At 39.2% G+C, this 21759-nt stretch overlaps 2 protein-coding genes across 2 annotated transcripts; one reads left to right on the forward strand and one right to left on the reverse strand.

Moving 5' to 3' along the window:
- Positions 1–2412: 2412 nt before the first annotated feature.
- Positions 2413–8184, reverse strand: LOC127757350 (U-box domain-containing protein 44-like). Its single transcript, XM_052282856.1, has 4 exons — positions 7871–8184; positions 6387–7006; positions 5997–6306; positions 2413–4536 (listed from the first exon to the last, which is right to left on the reverse strand). Exons 2-4 carry the CDS (start codon positions 6915–6917, stop codon positions 2954–2956), a joined length of 2424 nt encoding a protein of 807 aa, XP_052138816.1. The 5' UTR covers positions 6918–7006; positions 7871–8184; the 3' UTR covers positions 2413–2953.
- A 7262-nt stretch (positions 8185–15446) lies between these two features.
- On the forward strand, positions 15447–19717 carry LOC127757588 (ruBisCO large subunit-binding protein subunit alpha, chloroplastic). Its single transcript, XM_052283130.1, has 8 exons — positions 15447–15608; positions 15846–15999; positions 16905–17026; positions 17131–17338; positions 17487–17632; positions 17763–18069; positions 18509–18960; positions 19231–19717. The coding sequence occupies exons 1-8, from the start codon at positions 15552–15554 to the stop codon at positions 19519–19521; spliced, it is 1737 nt and encodes a 578-aa protein (XP_052139090.1). The 5' UTR covers positions 15447–15551; the 3' UTR covers positions 19522–19717.
- The last annotated feature ends 2042 nt before the right edge of the window (positions 19718–21759 follow it).

Here is a 21759-nt window from a genome sequence, read left to right on the forward strand (position 1 = left end):
TGAGACAATTACTTTAATCAGGCGTTTGCCAAGATATTGCTTTCAACAGATATATCATACAAAATCAAAATGCAATGATATATCAGAACTAGAACTTCCTCTCAATCAGCAAGCAACATAGTGAGTGAAAATTGTTAAACTTCTTTTATGCAATGATAATGACGTGGCACACTTGCATGTTAAACTTTAAAAAGTTAGTGAGTATCAATTTTATAGTAAGATAGGATATAGGATACAGACACGTCAAGAAAGATATATTATAGGGTATACAGCTTCAATTTCCATCCAATCAAATCTGATCGATCCATGGACTAGTGAAGAACTTCGAGGGAGGTAGTGTTTTAGCAACTGCAAGTCGTGCATTGCACTGGCACCACGTACAGCGCACAGAGAAGAGGGATAACATCGCAAGTGATGTGACAAGGAGACATATTGCATAATCACCGAGAGTCCTATCTAAATACCTGAGCTGAACCTGACCCAATCCGACATTGAACATGTTTACTGGTATATAGATTCTACTGAAGACCCTAGACTTCAATCTGTTCACAACGTTCCGGGTGCCTCCTCTTCTCAAAACGTTCTGTGCCCAACGTATTTTCTCTCACCCTCATCTAACCTCCACTTTCTGCATCGTCTTATCCAAAGGCATTGCAAACTATGATGAAGATAACGAAGTACAAGAAGAAATAAATCAGTATAAATTGCTTCGCAAGCTGGGATGGTTGGGAGCATTTATGTTTGTCTTGTAGATATAGTAATATACTCCAAAGTAAATATGTAATGTTTCTATAGGCAATTTTTTTTTTAATATTGTAATTTGGAATGAAGTTTGATAATAAGTCAAATATGTAGGAAATAAGCCAACGATCATAAAAGCCTGGACTTACACAAACACATTTGAGTTCAATCAAGTGAGGAGATGGTGAACAGTGTAATATGGGGCAAATTTCTCCCTGTACCGTGTAACCAATACAAATGTAACAGACCCAAGTTTTGCCTTGGACTTCTGTTTCATGCCATCACATCATCCTTCTTTGCCGGACTCAATTTGCTCAACGCCGCATTCCGTGCAAAAATAGTTTTGAGGACAAACATACCATCATTTTTTATTGTTTACATCTTAGTTATACAAAGGCCGAGAATTTTCCCATACGATTGTGTCACCTTCATGTAATTTGCTGAATTCAATAAAGTTTTCATTATCTAAAACAATATCATTATTCATTTTAGTCAAAAGACTCGGACGACTAATAAACAAACATGAACTAGTCTGCCGGATTATCCACAACACAAGGAACTTAAAGATTTTGGGTTTGTAGCTTTCTTTAATTTTGTCTACTCAATGACAATCTCTTTTGTTTTTGTTTTTTTTACTCTTTTAATAACCTTTAAGAGCTTGCTTGATCATGATTAGATGGTTCTAAAATATGACTTAATACTTGATCAAAGATAAGCCACTTAATTCACTTCTTCAGTTCTTCTATATACCCTCTTTTTGATATTTGAAAAGAGTATATCCATATATTATAGTAAAATAATGAATACAAGATTCATATAGGGTCAGCTTAGTATGTTTTCAAATAGTATTAGACTATATTCAAGATGGTAAATGGGTATATTATTTACAGTCAATAAATGCTTTGAGAGAATCACGAGAGCACTCCCTGTAGTGCAATACCATTTTCCTTGACTAAATATATTATTCGAAGTTACAAAGTTGAAAATGCGCTATCAATAGAGAGGTGCCACATGGAGCAAGGGAGAGGGCACAGAGGTGACCATAAATATGAACAGCCTATATGCAAGTGTGTCACTGTCCCTTGATAATCACGGATTCACAACAATGCAAAATATGCACTAGAATTAAGGAGATCAATGGCCTCACATAAATAACACTGGCACTCTCATTATCACAACATTAGCCCTATCTATACATTTACTATGAGGTGTATTTGCAATACTAACATAAATGCTCCGTCTTAAAAAAAAACATAAATGATCCCAACTAACCTAGTTTAGCAATTTATATACTCATGTGACTCGTTTCTTCTTGTACTTCGTTATCTTCATCGTTGTTTGCAATGCTTTTGAATACAAAAGACAATGCTGAACATGGAAGATCAGGACAAGAGAAATCACATGGTTCAGGGAAAATTTTGGGAAGAGGAAGCATTGGGAAAGTAAAGAATGAGCTAGCTCGTTTTCCCAGTTCTATTCCGCACTCCGCAGAATTGCACTACTGTAAAAGAAGCTATCTGCAGAATTGCAGAGATTGTTTCGGCCAGGAACAAATTCACGTACGATTGCAATCGACATGTACAGAAAAGAAAAGAAACAAATCTTTGTACGATTGCAATCAACATGTAGTAAATTATGGCAACGCACCAGGAAACAACAAACCTCTGCATCTGTACTATGACTGCCAAGAGACAATCATTTTAATCAGGCACTTTGTCAAGCTATTCCTTTCAACAGATATATCATACAAAATCAAATTGCAACAATATACCAGCAATTAAATATTGCAGCTTAATCAACAAAGAACTGACTCAACTGAGTGGATGAAAACTGCTAAAACTTCTTTTATGCAACACTTCTTTTCCCTTTCCTTTGACCCCCCATGTTGGGGTTTATGTATAAATATTGTATGAACGGAGGAAAAATAGCATGCTATGGATCCGGCCATCTGAGTAATACAGACACAAGATTACAAGGGAAAGATATACACCACACTATACAACACATGCAATACCTTCAATTTTCATTCAGTCAATCTGACTATTCGAAAACCATTTGGAGAGCCGCAGTCTGCAAGACCAACATTGTTAAGCTGGGGACACAATCCTGACATTCGGCATGCACAAAGATTCAAGCTCTGTGTTCCTCTGCAACTCAAGAGGATCTGCAATCGACGTGTGAAGTAGAGCTAGCCTATTCTTTTCTAAGATTGTCATGCTGCCCCCATCTTGGAAAATATTCCAGAGAAATTGGGCAGCTTGTCAACATGCTTTAGTGCTCGCTCTGCTATTTGTCTTGTCCTGGAGTCACCATGCCTGAATGCTTCAACTAATGCTGTTCCAACATTTTGGTTTCCAGATATCTCATAAGCTATTTCGTCTATCCTCAGGATCCTCTCCACCGCCCACACTGCTCGCTGCCGAAGTGCCTCATTACGATTCTCGCATAATACCTCTAGAATTGGATTGACCCCCTCTGCATCACACAAGACCATGACACCTTGTTCAATGTCTACTCCATCCTCCAACAAGGTGGACAGTGCTGCTAGAGCAGCTTCAACCACTTTCTCATTGTTGTGGTCCAAGCAAGCGACCAACTTTTCTACTGCCTTCCCTTCCAAGAGACAAAAGCTCTCCCTTGCAGAACATATCCCAACATGGACTCTGCAAGCGCCAGTTGCCACGGACTTCTGACTGAGGCATGGAAATATTGAAAAACAAAATCCTGGGTTGGGAGCCGGCACTATCCTAGTTAGAAGCTTTGACTGGCGAGAGAGATTCTCTAGTGCAGTAGCAGAGACAATCTGGACAGTGTCGAGACCATTCATCTGAAGTAGGTCAGTAAAGAGGGGAGTGAGATTGTAGTCACGAGCAACAGCAATGATATCTGGATCATCATCCAAGATAAATGTGATCCGGGAAACTACCCTAACTAGACCTTCAAGAAATGGATTGACAAAACGGCCACCACGAATATCCCCTTGCCGAACCATTGTCACTTTTGTTATGATTGTGGAAAAGGCCCCATCTTGTAGAAGACGTCTGGTGAGTACTGAGTCCCGCGGAGGAAGATCAGCTATGAGGCCAGCAGCTGCTGCTTGTTCTTCAGAAATTCCGTTGTTGTCAGCAATTACCCTGACCAAGCTGCTGAGTTGACTAAAATTTCCACGAAAAGCTTCAGCTAGTTCTTGACCCATAAAAGGTGATATATTATTCAAAAGTTTGATGGAAGCCAAGCGAACTTCTCTTTGAGGTGCTTCTACAAACTGAATCAAACTGACAGTAGCACCAGAGCTTTTGATGGCATCAACTATGCTTTGGACAGTTGTAGCAGAAGTGGTTAGACCAACAAGGACTTGAAGTAATTTGCACTCAATTGCAGGTCCAGTATTGCTGATGAGATGAAGCAGGTTGTGAACAATTTCTTCTGACACCAAGTTCTGGCGGTTGTGATCAAGTGGAACGGACTCAAAACTTGCACCTGATGCCACAATATTTGCAAGAATTGTCGCCGATACTTCCTTCAACCTCATTGGAAGCTGGTTACTGCCAACAGTGAAGAGATCTGTGATGAGAGGTGGAAGAATGCCTGCTTCAATAAGTATCTTTGCGCTGGTATCATAAGATGAAATTTGATTCAATGCCTTAAGAGCTGCTTCTCTGGCTTCCCTGTTCCCACTTTTCATGATATTCACCAGTGTAGAGCCTGCTGTTTGTGCCACAAGTACCTTCACATCATTGCTTAAAACAAGCTCTCCAAGATGTGCAGCCATGGATAATTGTGTATCAGATGAACCTGGAAATGGCACAGAATATGCAACAAAATGTTTAATGCAAGAGTGCAAAGGGGCAACATTACATGTAACAAGTACCTCATCCGTTTCACAATGTAAGACTTTCTAGCATTGCCCACATTCATATAGATGCTAATGAATCTAGACATTATTATATATATAGATTCATTAGCATCTATATGAATGTGGACAATGCTAGAAAGTCTTACATTGTGAAACGGAGGAAGTAGATAACATCTTTAACATCCAGTGCTTCATTTAGAAACAATATATAGCACATTTTCTAACTTGCATATACATTAGTAAAAAAGGTCCAATATCACTTATAACATTCCCAGACCAACCAACACAAAATTAGACTAATGTAAAATTCACTAGCAGAGGGATAAAAGCAGCTTCATTACAATTATTGTCCACGCTAGCAAAGTGTTCGAGCATTACAACAGGTGACAAATAGATATACTATACAATCTAGAGCCAGAATGGAAAAAAGAACATATATATCTCCAACTGTAAATAAAAATTATATACATGATTATATAAGATCAACAAAAGAAATACAAATACATATACATATGCAAATAACGCATTTTTTACATCACATGAACGCTCTACGTAAGGAGTAAAGATAAAGATAAAGGCACTGGAATGCAGCATAATAACAATGCAATGCACAGGGAAGAGAATAATGGCAGCTGATTCGTATCTTATTCATGAAGTAGCTCAATGATTCATTAGTCCCTTTATTAAAAACAAACAGTACTAGTTCGGATTTAGACATTTTTTTGAAAAATTATTTAACGGGTTGTTAGTTGGATAAGTACATTCACAATGTCTAAACATCCATAATCTCTGCAGCCTAGATAAGAATTTCCAAGAAAACCAAAATATTCACTCTGTTTAAAAATATAATGTGTATTAGGTTTCTACAATGTTTCCAACATTATACTTTGATTATTAATTTCTTTCAATACATTATCAATAACTACAAAATCAAAATCATATGAAAATATTTTCAAATACGAATCTAGTTAAGTATTTTCAACATGCATGGGCACTAAACACATACATTTTTCATTTAATTATGAGGAGAAGTGATGTGGTGTAACAGAGGGAGGGTGGTCATTTTCTTTCATGACTCCTCTAGTTGCTTCTTTTCAGTTTTCATCATGATTTTAACCATCCATTTGATCCGACGTCTATGATCATTTCTCTATTTTGTCGTTTTCTAAATCCGATGGTCAATATTCATTTAATGACGTGGCACATTCTAAGGGCATTTTGAGAAAGAACTTTCACTTAGAGAGATTAATCAGAAATTTTAAATGTTGACTTTGTGGAAAACTGAACTGACAATAAAGTGATAAGATATTTGCTACAAAATATTACTATCTGTTCATTTTGGAATGTATACTATATTATTGAATCACTTTAATTGAGAAGGGAAATATCTAAATCATACCTTCAAGGAGAAGCCTAAGAAGTGGTTGCAGCCTACCGTTTTCAGCCATCTGTCTAACATTCTTTTCGCAGCTCTCTAAATTTTCCAATGTCTTCTCAGCTCTATCAACTGTCAATAGGTTTTCTACTTTACTACTCGACAAGCCGACAAGAATAAGAATAGCACCAGGAACACTGCCAATCTTTTCCGAAAGAGGTTTATATTCTGAAAGTTCATATAACAAAGATACAGCCTGTTCTTTCTCCTGTGAGTGCCCATGATTTAAGAACTTCACAATAGTGCGAATATTGTCCCCAGCAGCAATTTCATTCTGCAAAGAATGTTCGAACATATTAGCAATGGAAAACTTCTAAAAAGCCAAGAACTGGAAGTATATTAATGCAGAATCACCTTGTTGTCATTGTCATTTTTTGCTACAAAGCGAAGGCTTCCCAATGCCTTTTGACGTACTTTTGGACTGCTATTCTTCAACAAGTCAGTAATCAAGCTAATCAACCCAACTTTCCTCACTAAATGTCTACTGGATCTACTTCTCTGGCATATCTCCGCAACATACTCAAGAGCTTGCAAAATATCACCTTCTGAACAATCAGAGGTTAATGACTTACGGGCAACGTCAAGTTTCGCTGCCTCATTTCTATGCATCCATTCATCAATGGTATTCCGCAGAGCAATACTTGGATTTAACTCAGTACTGCTGAGTTCCTTATTAGTAACAGGGCAGACAAGTCTCCTCCCACCGCTACCATTGTCCTTGAACCACTTCAGAATAGCTTCACGTTCAAATGTGGCACCACTCTCTATAGTGACAGGATCCCGCATAACTTGTTTAGAGAGAGGACACAAGAATGATTCATAAATAGGCTCAACACGCAAGCTGTCAGTGGATGAGTCAAAATAACCATCCTGACCTTCTGCCATCACTTTTATACAAAAGGCTCAGGGTTGTATGTTATGTTGGAAATATATGTTGGGCAGGTTGATGAGGAACACTCGATGTGAAGAAATACCTGCAAAAATTAATTACAGAAGTACCAATTAATTCAAACAGTTATATACTCAAACAACGGAGTACTCCCACTGTCCCATAATATAAGGGATTTTGAGTTTTTGCTTGCACTGTTTGACCACTCGTCTTATTCAAAAAATTTTGGAATTATTTTTTTTTGTGACTTACTTTATTATCCAAAGTACTTTAAGCACAACTTTTTATTTTTTATATTTGCACAAATTTTTTGAATAAGACGAGTGGTCAAATAATGCAAACAAAAACTCAAAATCCCTTATATTATGGGACGGAGGGAGTAGTATCTATTAAACCCAAAAGTATCATGGTACTACCTAATACCTACAACTACCTATCAAACCTTTTAGAAGATTACATATGTGGAATGGACAATAAATTTGCATACTACTACAGCAAGGACTGCATCACATTGGAGCGAAGATGCAAAATAATGAATTCGTTTTCTTCGACCAACAAATCATGAAATTTGAGATTCGTTGTTTGCAAAAAAATGAAATATTACGGCTAAAGTTATATGAATGCCAGAAAGACTCGCCCAAAGAAAAACAGTGCAAACTATTTATTTATATACACGAAGAGCTCTAGTAAGTTGCATAATCTAAAGTTCCGTAGTATGAACCGACCAAAGCTACCCAATCTTTTTGAGCTAAAATTGGGCTCAGTTCCATCACAGATCGGGCAAAAGAGCGAAGTAATTTACCTCGACACCACTGAGATTAGCAACGCAAGCGGCACAACACCTGCAGAGCCGTACAGCAAAACGCGAGACTACAACGAGGCCGTCCAACGCAGCAAGCGAGCAAGATAAGATAAGCGGGCGGAGGGGGGGCGCGTGCATCCCACATACCTCAGGAGCGAGACGGCGGAGGAGGAGGCGCCTGACCCCGGGAATCGCGGGCGGCTTCAGGCGGGACCCACCCACCGCTCGCTACCGGGGCATCGCAGCGGCAGCGGCAGCGGCGGATCTGGCTGCCGTCGCGCCGAGCGGGGACTGGGGAGGGATTGGGTGGATCTCGCCGGAGGAGGAGGAGGAGGAGGGGACCCTCACCGGCGGCGGCGGAGGAGGAGGAGGCGGGGAGGGTGGGGCGAGGTGAGGTGAGGTGAGAGAAGATGCGTTGGCTCGAGGCGGCGACTGCTGCTGCGAGTCTGGCTGGCAGTGGCAGGGCAGCGGCTGGGCTAACCCAAACCCAAACCGACGCGACGCGACGCGTGCTGGGTTGGACGCCCGCCGCCGCCGCCTGCGTCGCATCGGACGGCTGGGATTTCGGCTGCCTAGATTATTGATTGGGGGGAATGATTGGTTGGTTACCGGAAACGCACCACTCGCGGGACTGTCCCAGCCTCCGGGTAGCTGGACTTTTGCTGTTTGTGGAATTTTGTTTGGAGAAGATTTGGGTTTAGGTAGTTCGTCAAGGTTTTTCATCTGGTTTCCAGTTTTTATTTTCTAGTTTTACGAATATCGAATTAGGGTGTGTTTGGTAAATGGATTATGAGAGGTGGAATTTGGAAAAAGGAATAAATGAATTGCTAGAATTAAATGAGATGTGAAGGATGGATGGCTAGGATGTAATATTACTTTTCCTATCCCATTTACCAAATAAACCCTTAGAGTTTAGGGTTATAGTATGAAAAATATTATAAACCCCAAACTATATTAACTTTCTTTATGTCAAGAAGCAACTACGATCTTGTCACTCGTCAGGGCCTTAATAAATTAGATTCTCGGAATCTGAAAAAAATATATGAATTGTTCCGGGTAGCTTCTGACAGTTGGATTTTTATAGCTCTCGTAAACAGGGTTTTTTAGTTGCTATCCAAATTTTAGCACTTCGCAAGTAGGAGTATACTATTGTTTTTTCAAGGTATGTGAGGGCAGGACAACCATTACAAGACAATACCGGAAGGGTTATGCACTACTAACTTAGTACTCGATTAGGTAAAAGAAAATTTGTCTAGTATAAAATTTGGTTAAACTTTTAAAAATTCTTGTGGAATTATGTAGACGTAGGACTATTTTTATTGAATGAACACTTCAACCTAACGGGTTTAAATCAAAATCAACAAACTCACGGACCGAACCAGACTACCATCTGTCTCAGGAATTATGCTAGGCCCCTTCTTCTCCCTCCCCTTAACATCGCCCATGAATTCTAATCCGTATGTCCATGCCGCATCACACTATGGTCAGGATCTGTTTACGCGCATGATTAACGAGTATGTATAAGTTAAGAGTTTTCGCTCAACGCATGGCTTATCTCGATGAACTAACCCATTAGTGAAGAGGATGAACGTGCTAATAGGGTAGGTAAAATAGACAAATCTCTCGGTGTCAAAACAGGCCACGGAGAAAATAAGGTCTAATGTAAGGAGGAAGATTCACTGGAATTTTACAGGTCTTTCATTCCAAAAGAGCCCTAGCTAGCGACGATCAGTGACGTAGCTAGCTCCCGAACTGATTGAACAGCCATCCAGGCTCCACCACTAAAGCTGCTATTGTCTTATTAGCAAAACGCGTAAAAAAATTATTGATCACTAGTCAAAACTTTTTATTTGTTGGGCTCGACAATATTAGCGGATCCACCACTGGTGATAGTTTGGATCTACAAATTTGACAATTTGACCCTTTGTAAAAACTATTTTTACAAATGAATCGCTGCCAAAACTTATTTCAAATCTAACCCTTTTGCTCAACGCCAAATCATGTGGTGCCGAACTTAGACACCTCAGCGCCACGTCAGCTAGTGTTGAATACCGTGCCACGACGGATGGGAGACTAAGTCAGTGTGCCAACGTACATTCAGCGCCATGCTATTTGACGCTGAGGTGTCTAAGTTCAGCGCCACACGATTTGGCGTTGAGCAAAAGGGTCAGATTTGAAATAAGTTTTGGCAGCGGTTCATTTGTAAAAATAGTTTTTGCAAAGGGTCAAATTGTCAAAATTTGTGTAAATAGTAGGTGTCAAAAAGCTTCTTTCTGCGGTAGTGTTTTCAGTTTTTCATATATTAGAAAAAGTGCTCGTGCGTTGCAACGGGTGAAGGTTATTTCTTATTATTGTTATACGGTTTAATCAAGGTAAAATTCGTTGTGGGAATTTGCTTGGATATATATATTTTTAGAAAATCATGAGCTGCAATTAGGAGTCCGATCATTTCATTTTAGTATGCGAGTTTTTTCAAACAGATTTCTTATACAAGTCATTCTATATTTTCAAAAGCGAACAAATTTAAAAACCGACTCAAATATAGATATGTATTTCCAAAATCGAGCGAATTTAAAAAATGACTCATACACGGATGACGTACCAAAGTACCAACAAAAACATCTTTAATTTTTATAATAGTAGATATCTTCAGCATTACCAAAGTACTAATACGGAGTATATATCTTCCCACATGGAAGTTAAATCGTAAGTAGGAGTATGCAGTTGACGTCATGAGCCATGGTGTAAATGACACCTCGATGATGACTGATGAGACGAGGGACTCCTCGATTGCCTCGCTACTTCCATGCAATGGCAAACGTTGACTCCGAGCGTTGACATTAGGCAGATCGATTACAAGGTGGCGAATATTAGAAAAATACTGTATCTAATAACAGGATCGTTGACTAACAGGCCTAGCCTGAAGTCGTTGGGCTTTCTGTATCTCCAATGAAAGCGATATATTTGCTACTCCCTCCGTTTCGAAATGTTTGACACCGTTGATTTTTAGCACATGTTTGACCGTTCGTCTTATTCAAAAACTTTTATGAAATATGTAAAATTATATGCCTACATAAAAATATATTTAACAATGAATTAAATGATAGAAAAAGAATTAATAATTACTTAAATTTTTGAATAAGACGAATAGTCAAACATGTGCTAAAAAGTCAACGGCGTCAAACATTTCGAAACGGAGGGAGTATTATTTTTCAAGAGAAAGGGGATCGAATCAGTATGCGGCTTAAGTTTCAAATGATGGTAGTAGGTACTCCTAAATGCTAAAATAACAAGTGTTTCACTATTTTAATACTCCACCAAAACATAATTAAATGGAGATTTTAGGGGTTGCACCTACATTATTTTGAACCATCCATTCTAATAGATTTTTTTGTGCAAAGAGGATATCATTAATCACAATAAGAAATATACTCCCTCCTTCCCTAAATGTTTTACACCGTTGACTTTTTTAAACATGTTTGACCGTTCGTTTTATTCAAAAACTTTTGTGATATGTGTAAAACTATATGTATACATAAAAGTATATTTAACAATAAATCAAATGATAGAAAAAGAATTAATATTACTTAAATTTTTTGAATAAGACGAACGGTCAAACATTTTAAAAAAAGTCAATGGCGTCAAACATTTTGGGATGGAGGTAGTAGTAAATTCCTCATGGATTAATAGATTATAAATACTCTCTACCTACCTGGTCATTAAGAAACTTTTGGTTACACTTTAAAGAAAAACTAATGACACTTTTAAGAAAAAGAATGACCCTTCACACGACGTTGCGGGGCTTTCTAAAATCAATTGTTGGATAATAATGGATAGGGTAAGCAATCCCGAGCAAGAAAAAAGGAGATACAATTGGGTTTCTAGGATAAGAAGTTTTCTTAGCAACCCTATAGATTTAGAGATATTTTAGGTACCAAATCTCAGCATAAACTTCAACAGATATGGCATGGTCTGTATAGTAAGCTAATAAACAGTGTTGTGAGATTATTGTCATGATTAATATTTTCTAATGAACAATTGGCTTTGCTAAATGATTTATTTAATGAAAATAAATGAAAATTGGTTTGAAAATATATGTGGATATTGGAGTGAGTGTATGTGACTAATGTAGATCATGTTATGATATCTGTACCCAGAAATGGTTATTTTGTCTGATTATGTACAAATGACTTAAGGTCAAACTTAGTCAATGGTAAGAACTGGAACTATACTTAGGGAAGAGCATATGTCCAGTATGGTCAGGATACCATGTGAGAAAATAGAACTAGAGACATGATTCTTGTAAGTCAACTTTGATCAAAGGTGGGATTGGGACTAGACTCAGGAAGGAGTTGAGGTCGAATACGAGATGACACATGTTGGATGGACATCGTGCGGTAAGATCTTCGTAATGGGCTTCATGAGTTTTGGCATTAACTTGTGATTCTTCATTGTGCTGCGATTTTGTTCAAGTTAATCCATCCAAATCCTTTCTAATATTTCATAGATTAGATTTTGAAGGTTGCGTTGATTGGTTCTTGCTAGATTCGAATTTGCTTGAGTTTTAGGTTTTATTCAGATTTCTAAAATTCTAAGACAACTGACTATTAAGGGTGTTTTCTCTTAAACAGTTTATTAATTGCAAATCCCTCCGTTAGAGTTGTCCCTTGATTGTCTAGTTTATTCTATCAAGATTTAAGCTCGATTGTAGAGTTGGTTTTGGATAAAACGTATTTTAGAAGCTTGTTTTTAAGCTAATGGTTAGACCATGAGAGGACATGCGGTCAGATCGGCCTAGCCTCCGACCCTAGTACTCCCTCCGTTCTAAAATATAGCAACTTTTAGGTGGATGAGACATATCCTAGTACTATGATTCTGTCCTATCCAGATTCGTAGTACTAGGATATGTCCCATCCACCCAAAAGTTGCTATATTTTGGGACGGAGGGAGTAGTTCGGATAGATCGTCTTACGTATTCTCCATTGGTTTTTGAGATTGGAGGTGTGTTTGGATCTATGGAAGTTCGACGATTTGACTTCCACTGACGTAGGGCATGTTTAGCACAGCTCCAGCTCTAGCTCCGGCTCCTCCATCTCTCTTGGAGCTGGAGCTCAGCCAAACAGTTTCAACTCTACCTAAAATGGGAGTGGAGTTGGGTGGAGCTCTCTCACAAAATGAACTAGAGATGTGGAGCTGGGTTAAGGCAGCTCCACAACTCCACTCCAGACCCAACTCCTGGAGCTAAGGGCCTGTTTGGCACAGCTCCAGCTCCACCCCTCCTGGAGCTGGAGCTCAGCCAAATAGTTTCAACTACACCAAAATTGGGAGTGGAGCTGGTGGAGCTCTCTCACAAAATGAACTAGAGTTGTGGAGCTGGGTTTAGGCGGCTCCACAACTCCACTCCAGACCCAACTCCTGGAGTTAAATTTAGGAGTTAGAGCTGTACCAAACAGGCCCTAAATTTAGAAGTTGGAGCTCTACCAAACAGGCTCGTAATCTACTATTCACCCGTCTCTGATAGGTTTAGTTATTTGTGTTCGCTTCTACAATTGTACTGTACGTAGTGTTGTGTTTTACACTACTGTACAATATAGAGGGCAACAATGTATTCGGTGACAACCATATATATATTTCAAATGAACATTAGTCCTTTAAATTTTCATTTCCATAATTCTCATCCAACTATACGTATCTATACGTATGCGTTACATCTGAGATGAAAGGCTCTACTGTTCCACAGGTAACCACAAAATTCAATAAAATATTATGTAGAAATTCATTAAACAAAAAATAATCAAAACACGTTAAAAAATAAAGAAAATAATAAGCGAGACAAACAACTAATTTTGATATTGGGCCTTTCATGTTATTGGGTAATTGGGCCTTGTAGTCTTTCTGGGCCCGTTTTTTCCCTTTTCAGTTTAGCAGGCTTTGTAATTTACTGCTAATTAAGGGTGTGTTTAGTTCACGCTAAAATTAGAAGTTTGGTTGAAATTGAAACGATGTGATGGAAAAATTGGAAGCTTACATGTGTAGAAAAGTTTTGATGTGATAAAAAAGTTGAAAGTTTGAAGAAAAATTTTGGAACTAAACTCGCGCTAAGTATAGATAATCAGTACTATTGGTAGATTTGGTGCCCCCGAACATGTGCACACTTTGCACCTACCAATGTATTTAATGTAGAAACAGTACACGTTTGATTCATTGTTGCATGTAAATGTCGTGATCATATAAGTTAGTTAGTGCAAGTATAATACTAGGCTATAAGCCGGCTAAATGCTGAGTTGGAGGAAAGAAGAGAGGAGAGAGAGGAGAAGCGGGCTGTAAACTAACAGCCGGCTTAGATATAAGAACCAAGAAACTCTGTGAGAGAGACAAGTGTGTCCTATATTAATTGTGAAGAGCTAACTATTATATGGGTAGGCTGAGAGAATGCTATAAAGAACCTTATAACCAGCAGGTCGGCTATATTATTAGCCTTGCTCTTATGTCCTCCTTTTCTATTGATTTGTTTCTCTCATAGTGATTACATATGCAACATGATTATCATCTATTGGTCCGTTCGACTAGTGCTGTAGCAGCCGTACCTAAATGGGTGTGTTTAGTTTACGCTAAAATTGAAAGTTTGGTTGAAATTGAAACGATGTGACGGAAAATAAAAATTTATGTGTATATAAAGTTTTGATATGATAGAAAAGTTAAAAGTTCAGAGAAAAAGTTTAGAACTAAATAAGGGCCAGATCGCTGCTTCCTTTGCACTTGAGAAACTATTCCTGCTGGCTACTGTACAATCATAGCTCAACCAGTTGAACTGACTTTTTGGTCTCATCTTTTCACTTACACTTATATTTATCAGTCAAAATTTAAATTTTTAATTTGATGTTTAGAGATAATTTTGGGTTTTTTCATAAAAAATATTTTTCAGCATTTACTTTTAGATCGCTAAAAACACTTATATAAATTTTTTATTCATATTTGTTTTTTGCAAATATGTGCTGATAAACCAAACAATAGGACCGTATATCAGTTAGGTTGTGTTCGTTTCTTGTGGTTGGGAGCAAACCCCTCCCGTACGGAAAATAAAGTGTCCATTAGGGCGTGATTAATTAAGTATTAGCTAATTATTTTTTTAAAAAATGATCCATATGATTTTTAAGCAACTTTTGTATAGAATTTTTTTTTTGCAAAAAACACCGTTTAGCAGTTTAAAAAGCGTGCACAAGAAAAACGAGTGGAGTGAGTTGGCAAGGAGTTCCCAACTCTCCCTTTCGTTTTCCGCGCGCACGCTTTTCAAACTGCTAAACGGTACTTTTTCAAAAAAGTTTCTATATAAAAGTTGCTTAAAAAATTATATTGATCCATTTTTTTAGAAAAATAGCTAATATTTAATTAATCACGTGCTAATAGATCGCTCCGTTTTCCGTACTCTGAAAATACGTTACCAACCCAGAACATCGAATCGAACACAACCTCCCAGTTCTATTTTTAAAAAGAAATTTTGGAGGGCTAAACTGACTTTTTCTTTTTTGTAAAAACACACACATACACATGCACTAGATGCACAGAGTAGTTAGTCAGTCCTTTTTTTTTCAATTTTTTTTTTAAATTTGGAGGCCTAAAACGGATTTATGTTTTGTACTTGTGAATATTCTAGAAACAACTCAAGTCCTCCCCCTCTTGGCTCCAACGAACAAACCATGCCTTGTTGATATAAAACCACAACCTCATCCCTAAACCCCCTCACTCTTCCGCCCCCAAATCCTCCTGCTCACCTCACCTTATCCTCAGCTCTCAGCACCTCTTCCTCCCTCCCCCAAGCTTCCCTCTAATGGCGTCTGCCAACGCCATCTCCACCGCCTCCCTCCTCCGCTCTTTCTCCTCCCAGGTCATCCCCCCCGCCTCTGTCCTTCGTTGTTTCTTCCACAATTACGGCCTTCTCTCTCTTTTTTATTTTTGTGGGTTTCTGAGCTGTTGCTTCTTGGGTGAATTGGGGGAAGCTGTTGCTTCTTGAATTCTGCTAGCCAGGACAATTTGAGCTTGGTTTTCTCCTCCAGATTTCGGGTATACTACTCAGTTCTGCACAATTTAGTGAGCTGAATTTTGTTTGTTTTGCCGCAAGCAGGGGAGGGTGAGGAGGGCCAAGAATGGGCGGGCGCAGCGGCTAGTGGTGCGGGCGGACGCCAAGGACATCGCCTTCGACCAGAAATCCCGGGCGGCGCTCCAGGCCGGCGTCGAGAAGCTCGCCAACGCCGTTGGCGTCACCCTCGGCCCACGAGGTGATGCATCTTGCTCACTTCACTTCACTTCCCTTATCTTCTTTCCCTTTTTTTTGGGGAGAGAAAGTTCCTTGGCTAGAATTAGCACCCTTTAATCCATTGTGGCTACGCCTATTGCGAGTAATGTTTTTGTAGATAATGGAATTCATCGACTTGAAAGATTACAGCGGTTGCAGGACGAATGATTGCGAATTACAGAATTACGGCTTAATTATTGTGACTTGTGTTAATCAGATAATGTCAGCTAATGGCTGAAAGTGCTAATTTGTGCTACCCATTCATAACTGCAAGTTGCATTGCGTTATTTGGTGCCATAACAACATAAGGCTATGAAAAAGCTTTGTATATTCAGCAGTATCTTCAGGCTTCATATATAGCTGATGAAGTGTCGTTTAGTTCGCTGATTTCAACAGCAGCGGCACCTGCGGGCAGTTCCGTGATACAGTTTTAGCCTTTTAGCAGTCTTGTTATGAGTTGTTTAGGTGAGACATAAAACCGCATAAAGTTGTAAACTTTATTGAATCTGATTTGGCATTTTTCATCATTTAGTGATGACGGCCAAGGTGCAGATATGGCTTGACTTTAGTCACACAGTACAATATATGTAGTTGACTTACATAGCTGTGTCCATGGTGATATTTGATCATTGGTTGATTATTGCTGTCATATTTAGAGGTATGCGCATTGTGCACCCATGATGGAGAGGCCCAATGTATCTCACACTCCTCCTTTATCTAGTAAAATGATTTGGGTGTCACCTCGTCTGGTTTCTCTACTCTCTATACTTTGCATATGGAGTACTTCTTTTGTCAGTTTAGTTTTTTAATACTAGCATGTTCCATCAATAAAACAACTGTAGTGTTTTCTTTCATGATGCAAGCTCTGATCTTAGGGATGTTTTACAGGGAGAAACGTAGTGCTTGATGAGTACGGCAGTCCCAAAGTGGTAAATGATGGAGTCACCATTGCCCGGGCTATTGAGCTATATGATCCGATGGAAAATGCTGGTGCAGCATTGATCCGTGAGGTGACTTTGTTTTTGTTCAGATGCATTTTTTATCATTATATTTTATTTCAGAAGATGGGCTTCCTAAAGCATGTTGTCCACCTTTTTCATGGTTGCACTTGAAGGTTGCTAGCAAGACCAATGATTCTGCTGGTGATGGGACTACAACCGCCTCTGTCCTTGCTCGTGAAATCATCAAGCTGGGCCTTTTGAGTGTAACTTCTGGTGCAAACCCTGTATCACTTAAGAAAGGAATAGACAAAACAGTGCATGGTCTTATTGAAGAGCTGGAGAAGAAGGCTAGACCAGTCAAGGGCAGTGGTGATATCAAAGGTGATGCTGTTGTATCATGTTCTGCCATGTATTTTGTTCTGATTTTCACATCTTAGTGTTTACTAGATAACAAGGCTGGCCGTATTTTAAACAAGTGAAAATTCGGAGGATGATAGGTTTCTAATTTGGAGCTTGTTTTGTGTTACAGCTGTTGCCTCTATCTCTGCTGGCAACGATGAACTTATTGGATCTATGATTGCTGATGCTATTGACAAAGTGGGTCCTGATGGTGTCCTTTCAATTGAGTCTTCATCATCTTTCGAGACTACTGTTGATGTTGAAGAAGGAATGGAGGTATTTTGAAATTCCAATATACACTTTTGTTGCCCTTTTATCCAGTTGCAACTTCAGATTCACGTGAAGTATTCCAATAAATAAATAGTGTGACAACAACTTCCTCAAGCATTCTTAAATTTTGGTGCAGATTGACCGTGGATACATTTCCCCTCAATTTGTGACAAACCTCGAGAAATCGATCGTAGAGTTTGAGAATGCTAAGGTTCTTATTACTGATCAGAAGATCACCAGCATAAAGGAGATTCTTCCAATCTTGGAGAAGACAACACAGTTGAGAGCTCCACTGTTTATTATTGCTGAGGACATTACTGGCGAAGCTTTGGCAACCCTTGTTGTTAATAAGCTCCGAGGAATTCTCAATGTTGCAGCAATCAAAGCCCCAAGTTTTGGTGAGCGACGCAAGGCTGTCCTTCAGGATATTGCCATTGTGACAGGTTTGTCTCACATCCAACAATGACATTGTTTTTGTTAAATTTAACTTCAATAATGTATAAAATGTAGTCGTCGTGTGCTGAGGCCACATTTCCTTTGAATCATCTAAGCCATGTTAGTTACTTGATATCTTTTGAGAGTTACCAAAACCCTAACAATGTTTTGGTCTCAAATTATCAGCTTGCAAGCAAAATTGTGGTTATAGGTGCAAAAGCATCTTACATTGTAATCTACCTTTATGAATTTGATAAGAGCTCACAGCAAGCAATGGCAATCCCTTATCTGACCGTCCTGTAATTGCCTACTTACTCAAAACTTGAATCTTCCAACACGTTGCTTGTTTATATTTCTAGTTCATGGGGAATATACATTTTATACTGCATATAATATACTTGCACCTTTTCTGCTGCTGCTTTTTTCTTATTCTATATGTTTCTCCAGGCGCTGAATTTCTAGCAAAAGACCTGGGTTTGCTGGTTGAGAATGCAACTGAAGAGCAACTTGGGACAGCGAGAAAAGTCACAATACATCAGACTACAACAACCCTCATAGCGGATGCAGCTAGCAAAGATGAGATTCAGGCAAGGGTTGCACAGCTAAAGAAGGAACTCTCCGAAACTGATTCGATATATGATACAGAGAAATTGGCTGAGAGGATTGCAAAGCTTTCTGGTGGTGTGGCTGTCATCAAGGTTGGGGCTGCAACTGAGACTGAGCTTGAGGACCGCCAACTACGTATCGAGGATGCGAAGAATGCAACTTTCGCAGCTATTGAGGAGGGCATTGTTCCTGGAGGTGGTACAGCGTATGTGCATCTTTCAACTACCGTCCCTGCGATCAAAGAAACAATCGAAGACCATGATGAGCGCCTTGGTGCAGACATTATTCAAAAGGTATCTTGTCTATTGATTTGTCTGCATTGGCTGTTGCTTATAGAACTAAGAGGAAATGGAATGCAATTTACAAGAGAAGCATCTCATGAACGAATCTTTGCATTATGTTTGTCTGTGGTCAAATAAAGCTAGGACTTGCACTATATAGTCGATGAATAGGTGAATAGTGACCGAATAATTTTGGATGCATATGCATTGCATATAGTACTAGTTCTACACTTCAGTTAAATATAAGAACATAGTTGACAGCATATCTTGTAAATTTTGCAGGCGTTGGTAGCTCCCGCTTCACTGATTGCCCACAATGCTGGAGTGGAAGGGGAAGTGGTAGTTGAGAAGATCAAGGACGGTGAGTGGGAAGTCGGGTACAATGCGATGAACGACAAGTATGAGAACTTGATTGAGGCGGGTGTTATTGACCCAGCTAAGGTGACGAGATGCGCGCTCCAGAATGCCGCCTCGGTGGCTGGAATGGTCCTTACCACACAGGCCATTGTTGTCGAGAAGCCGAAGCCCAAGGCTCCTGTTGCTGAGCCGGCAGAGGGAACCCTTACCGTCTAAACAGTGGTGAATTTCTTCAGGGTGGCTTTGTTTAGATGGTTCATACCAACTGAAATGGTAGAATTTTTGTCTGGGAGTTTTTGGTTCAGATCAACCGAAAGGTCTAGTGTAGGATTGGTTTCCATTTTTGAGATTGAAGGTGCAACCTGCCTGATCTGAACTCATATGTCCATCAAAGAAATAATTTGCATCATTATCGTCATCTTCGGTTTAAACTTTATAAAGTAAATCATATGGTGTTTCTTCATCCCCTCCGAATTATCTAAGTACTAGTACTATCTCAGACTATCTCCGTCCTAGAAAGACCGCAGTCTAACATTTGACCATCTGTATTATTTGAAAAAAAATTATGGTTAGTATTTTTATTGTTATTAGATGATAAAACATGGACTAATTTTTTTAATTTTTTCATAAAATATTAAATAAGATGATCGGTCAAACGTGGACATAAAAATCTACAACTGCACTTAAATTGGGATGGAGGTAGTAGTAATTATTGAATTTGCACTTAAATTGGGATGGAGGTAGTAGTAATTATTGAATGAATAATGTGGATGTGGCACATTTATGTAATGTGAAGACCATATTAAGTTCACCCAAGGCAAAGTCCTATCTGTCGTATATTTGTCCAAAAACTTCAACAACATAGCTCGATTCTAAATTCCCAGATCGATTTTTCCCAAGCCTCCTTTAACCTTTTGTGCCTTGCTCACATTAAAAACTCCAAGAAAAACAGAAGTAGTCCATTTTCAGTTCCCAGTTAGCTTATAAAATGGCGTCATAATTAAATTATGGGAACATGATGCATTTTTTAATGTCCAATTGAAAAAAAGCTGCTCCTACGACTACTCTCTTCTTGTATGGAGGAGATAAGTTCCAGCACATTATTGATGGGTAGTAGTGGCAGATTCATGGACATCACCTGACTTCTTTTAAAATATCATAAATTATTGATGCGGTGGTAGAAAGGCTAGCAAATAGCTAGTAGAAGTCAATTCAATGGCACCAGAGGCACATGGAAAGTTAATTAACGGCAGCTAGGCCGGGTTTGAGAGAGAGAGGTGTTGGGCCAAATTTCCCTCCACATTGAGCCTTTGCTCTCAGCCCATTGCAGCCAAAAAGTCCAACAAATGTGAGCCATTGATTCATGTGTTGAGCAATGGTTGAAACTGCCTCATCCTTTAGTGGTGACAAGAAAAACCCTAGCCTCCATTGGGGGAGAGGCAGCAGCAGCCATTGAGGGAGAAGAAACAACCAACAAAACACAAGAGAGGAGAGGAGAGGAGAGAAGAAGAAGTGCAGCTTGTTCAACTTGGGAGCTCTTACCCGATATTCATCAAGTCAGCGATTGGAGGCTCAAACGTGGTTGGATTGGCACCAAATTTGGTGAGCTTGTTCCTCACTTTGAGCACTTCAATCTGGTCAGTTTGTATGAGGATTTGATATGGCCCGACCAAGGCCATTCACACATAATGTGATTGTTGCACATCAATGCAAGGATAACACTATGCTTAACTCCAAGTCTTATTGTTTTCATCAGGAAAGGCTGCTACTTGGCTTGTATGATTGTAGGATATAGCATATCGCTGTGCTTAAAGAGAGAGACCTAACTCAGATTACCACCACTACACCAAGGCAACGTAATGGTGCACTACCCTTGCTATCATATGAACGTAAACCAACAATTGGACTAGTGCCACCATTGCGAGGACCAACTACGCTAAGCCATGTTGTGACTCCATTACCAAGAGATTGTGCTGAGCAAAGATAGAGTGCACAACATCATTTAATAAAAATACGACAAAAGGTTAATTCGTTTCTTGCTGAATTGAACTTTAGTATTGATGAGAATTTTATACTATCTAAATGGTGTATATTTGCTTTGCTAAGGTTCATACCAAAGGAGATGGCCACTACTACAAATATCAACGACTACATCAATAACAATAAAGATTCCACAGAAGATGAAGTGATATTTGCTCAAGTGGAGATGGTTTACGACAACGAGAAGACCGGTTACGCGCAGATGCTCCAACTTCCAAGGGATGTGCGATCCAGCTAGTCGAATTCCTCCATGCATAATATATATGGTTGGAAAGATAATTAAGTCTAGTTTTTCACCTCCACCAAATAGATCGTCATTTCGACTTCCCAATAAGGAGTTATGGACAAATCATTGAGGACCGCTCAGAAGCCAAACAGACGCGCGAGTCTTCTCAGGAATTCACTTATTGTGAC

Source organism: Oryza glaberrima, chromosome 12 (genome assembly GCF_000147395.1).
Source record: "Oryza glaberrima chromosome 12, OglaRS2, whole genome shotgun sequence".
Lineage (NCBI taxonomy): Eukaryota > Viridiplantae > Streptophyta > Magnoliopsida > Poales > Poaceae > Oryza > Oryza glaberrima.

Coding starts and splice junctions, on each gene's coding strand:
- LOC127757350 (XM_052282856.1), bottom strand. CDS start 6,917: ATGGCAGAAGGTCAGGATGGTTATTTTGACTCATCCACTGACAGCTTG. Junction 6,307..6,386: donor AAAATGACAATGACAACAAG/GTGATTCTGCAT, acceptor CATTCTTTGCAG/AATGAAATTGCTGCTGGGGA. Junction 4,537..5,996: donor TCTTAGGCTTCTCCTTGAAG/GTATGATTTAGA, acceptor TGCCATTTCCAG/GTTCATCTGATACACAATTA.
- LOC127757588 (XM_052283130.1), top strand. CDS start 15,552: ATGGCGTCTGCCAACGCCATCTCCACCGCCTCCCTCCTCCGCTCTTTC. Junction 17,339..17,486: donor GGGCAGTGGTGATATCAAAG/GTGATGCTGTTG, acceptor TTTGTGTTACAG/CTGTTGCCTCTATCTCTGCT. Junction 18,070..18,508: donor GGATATTGCCATTGTGACAG/GTTTGTCTCACA, acceptor ATGTTTCTCCAG/GCGCTGAATTTCTAGCAAAA.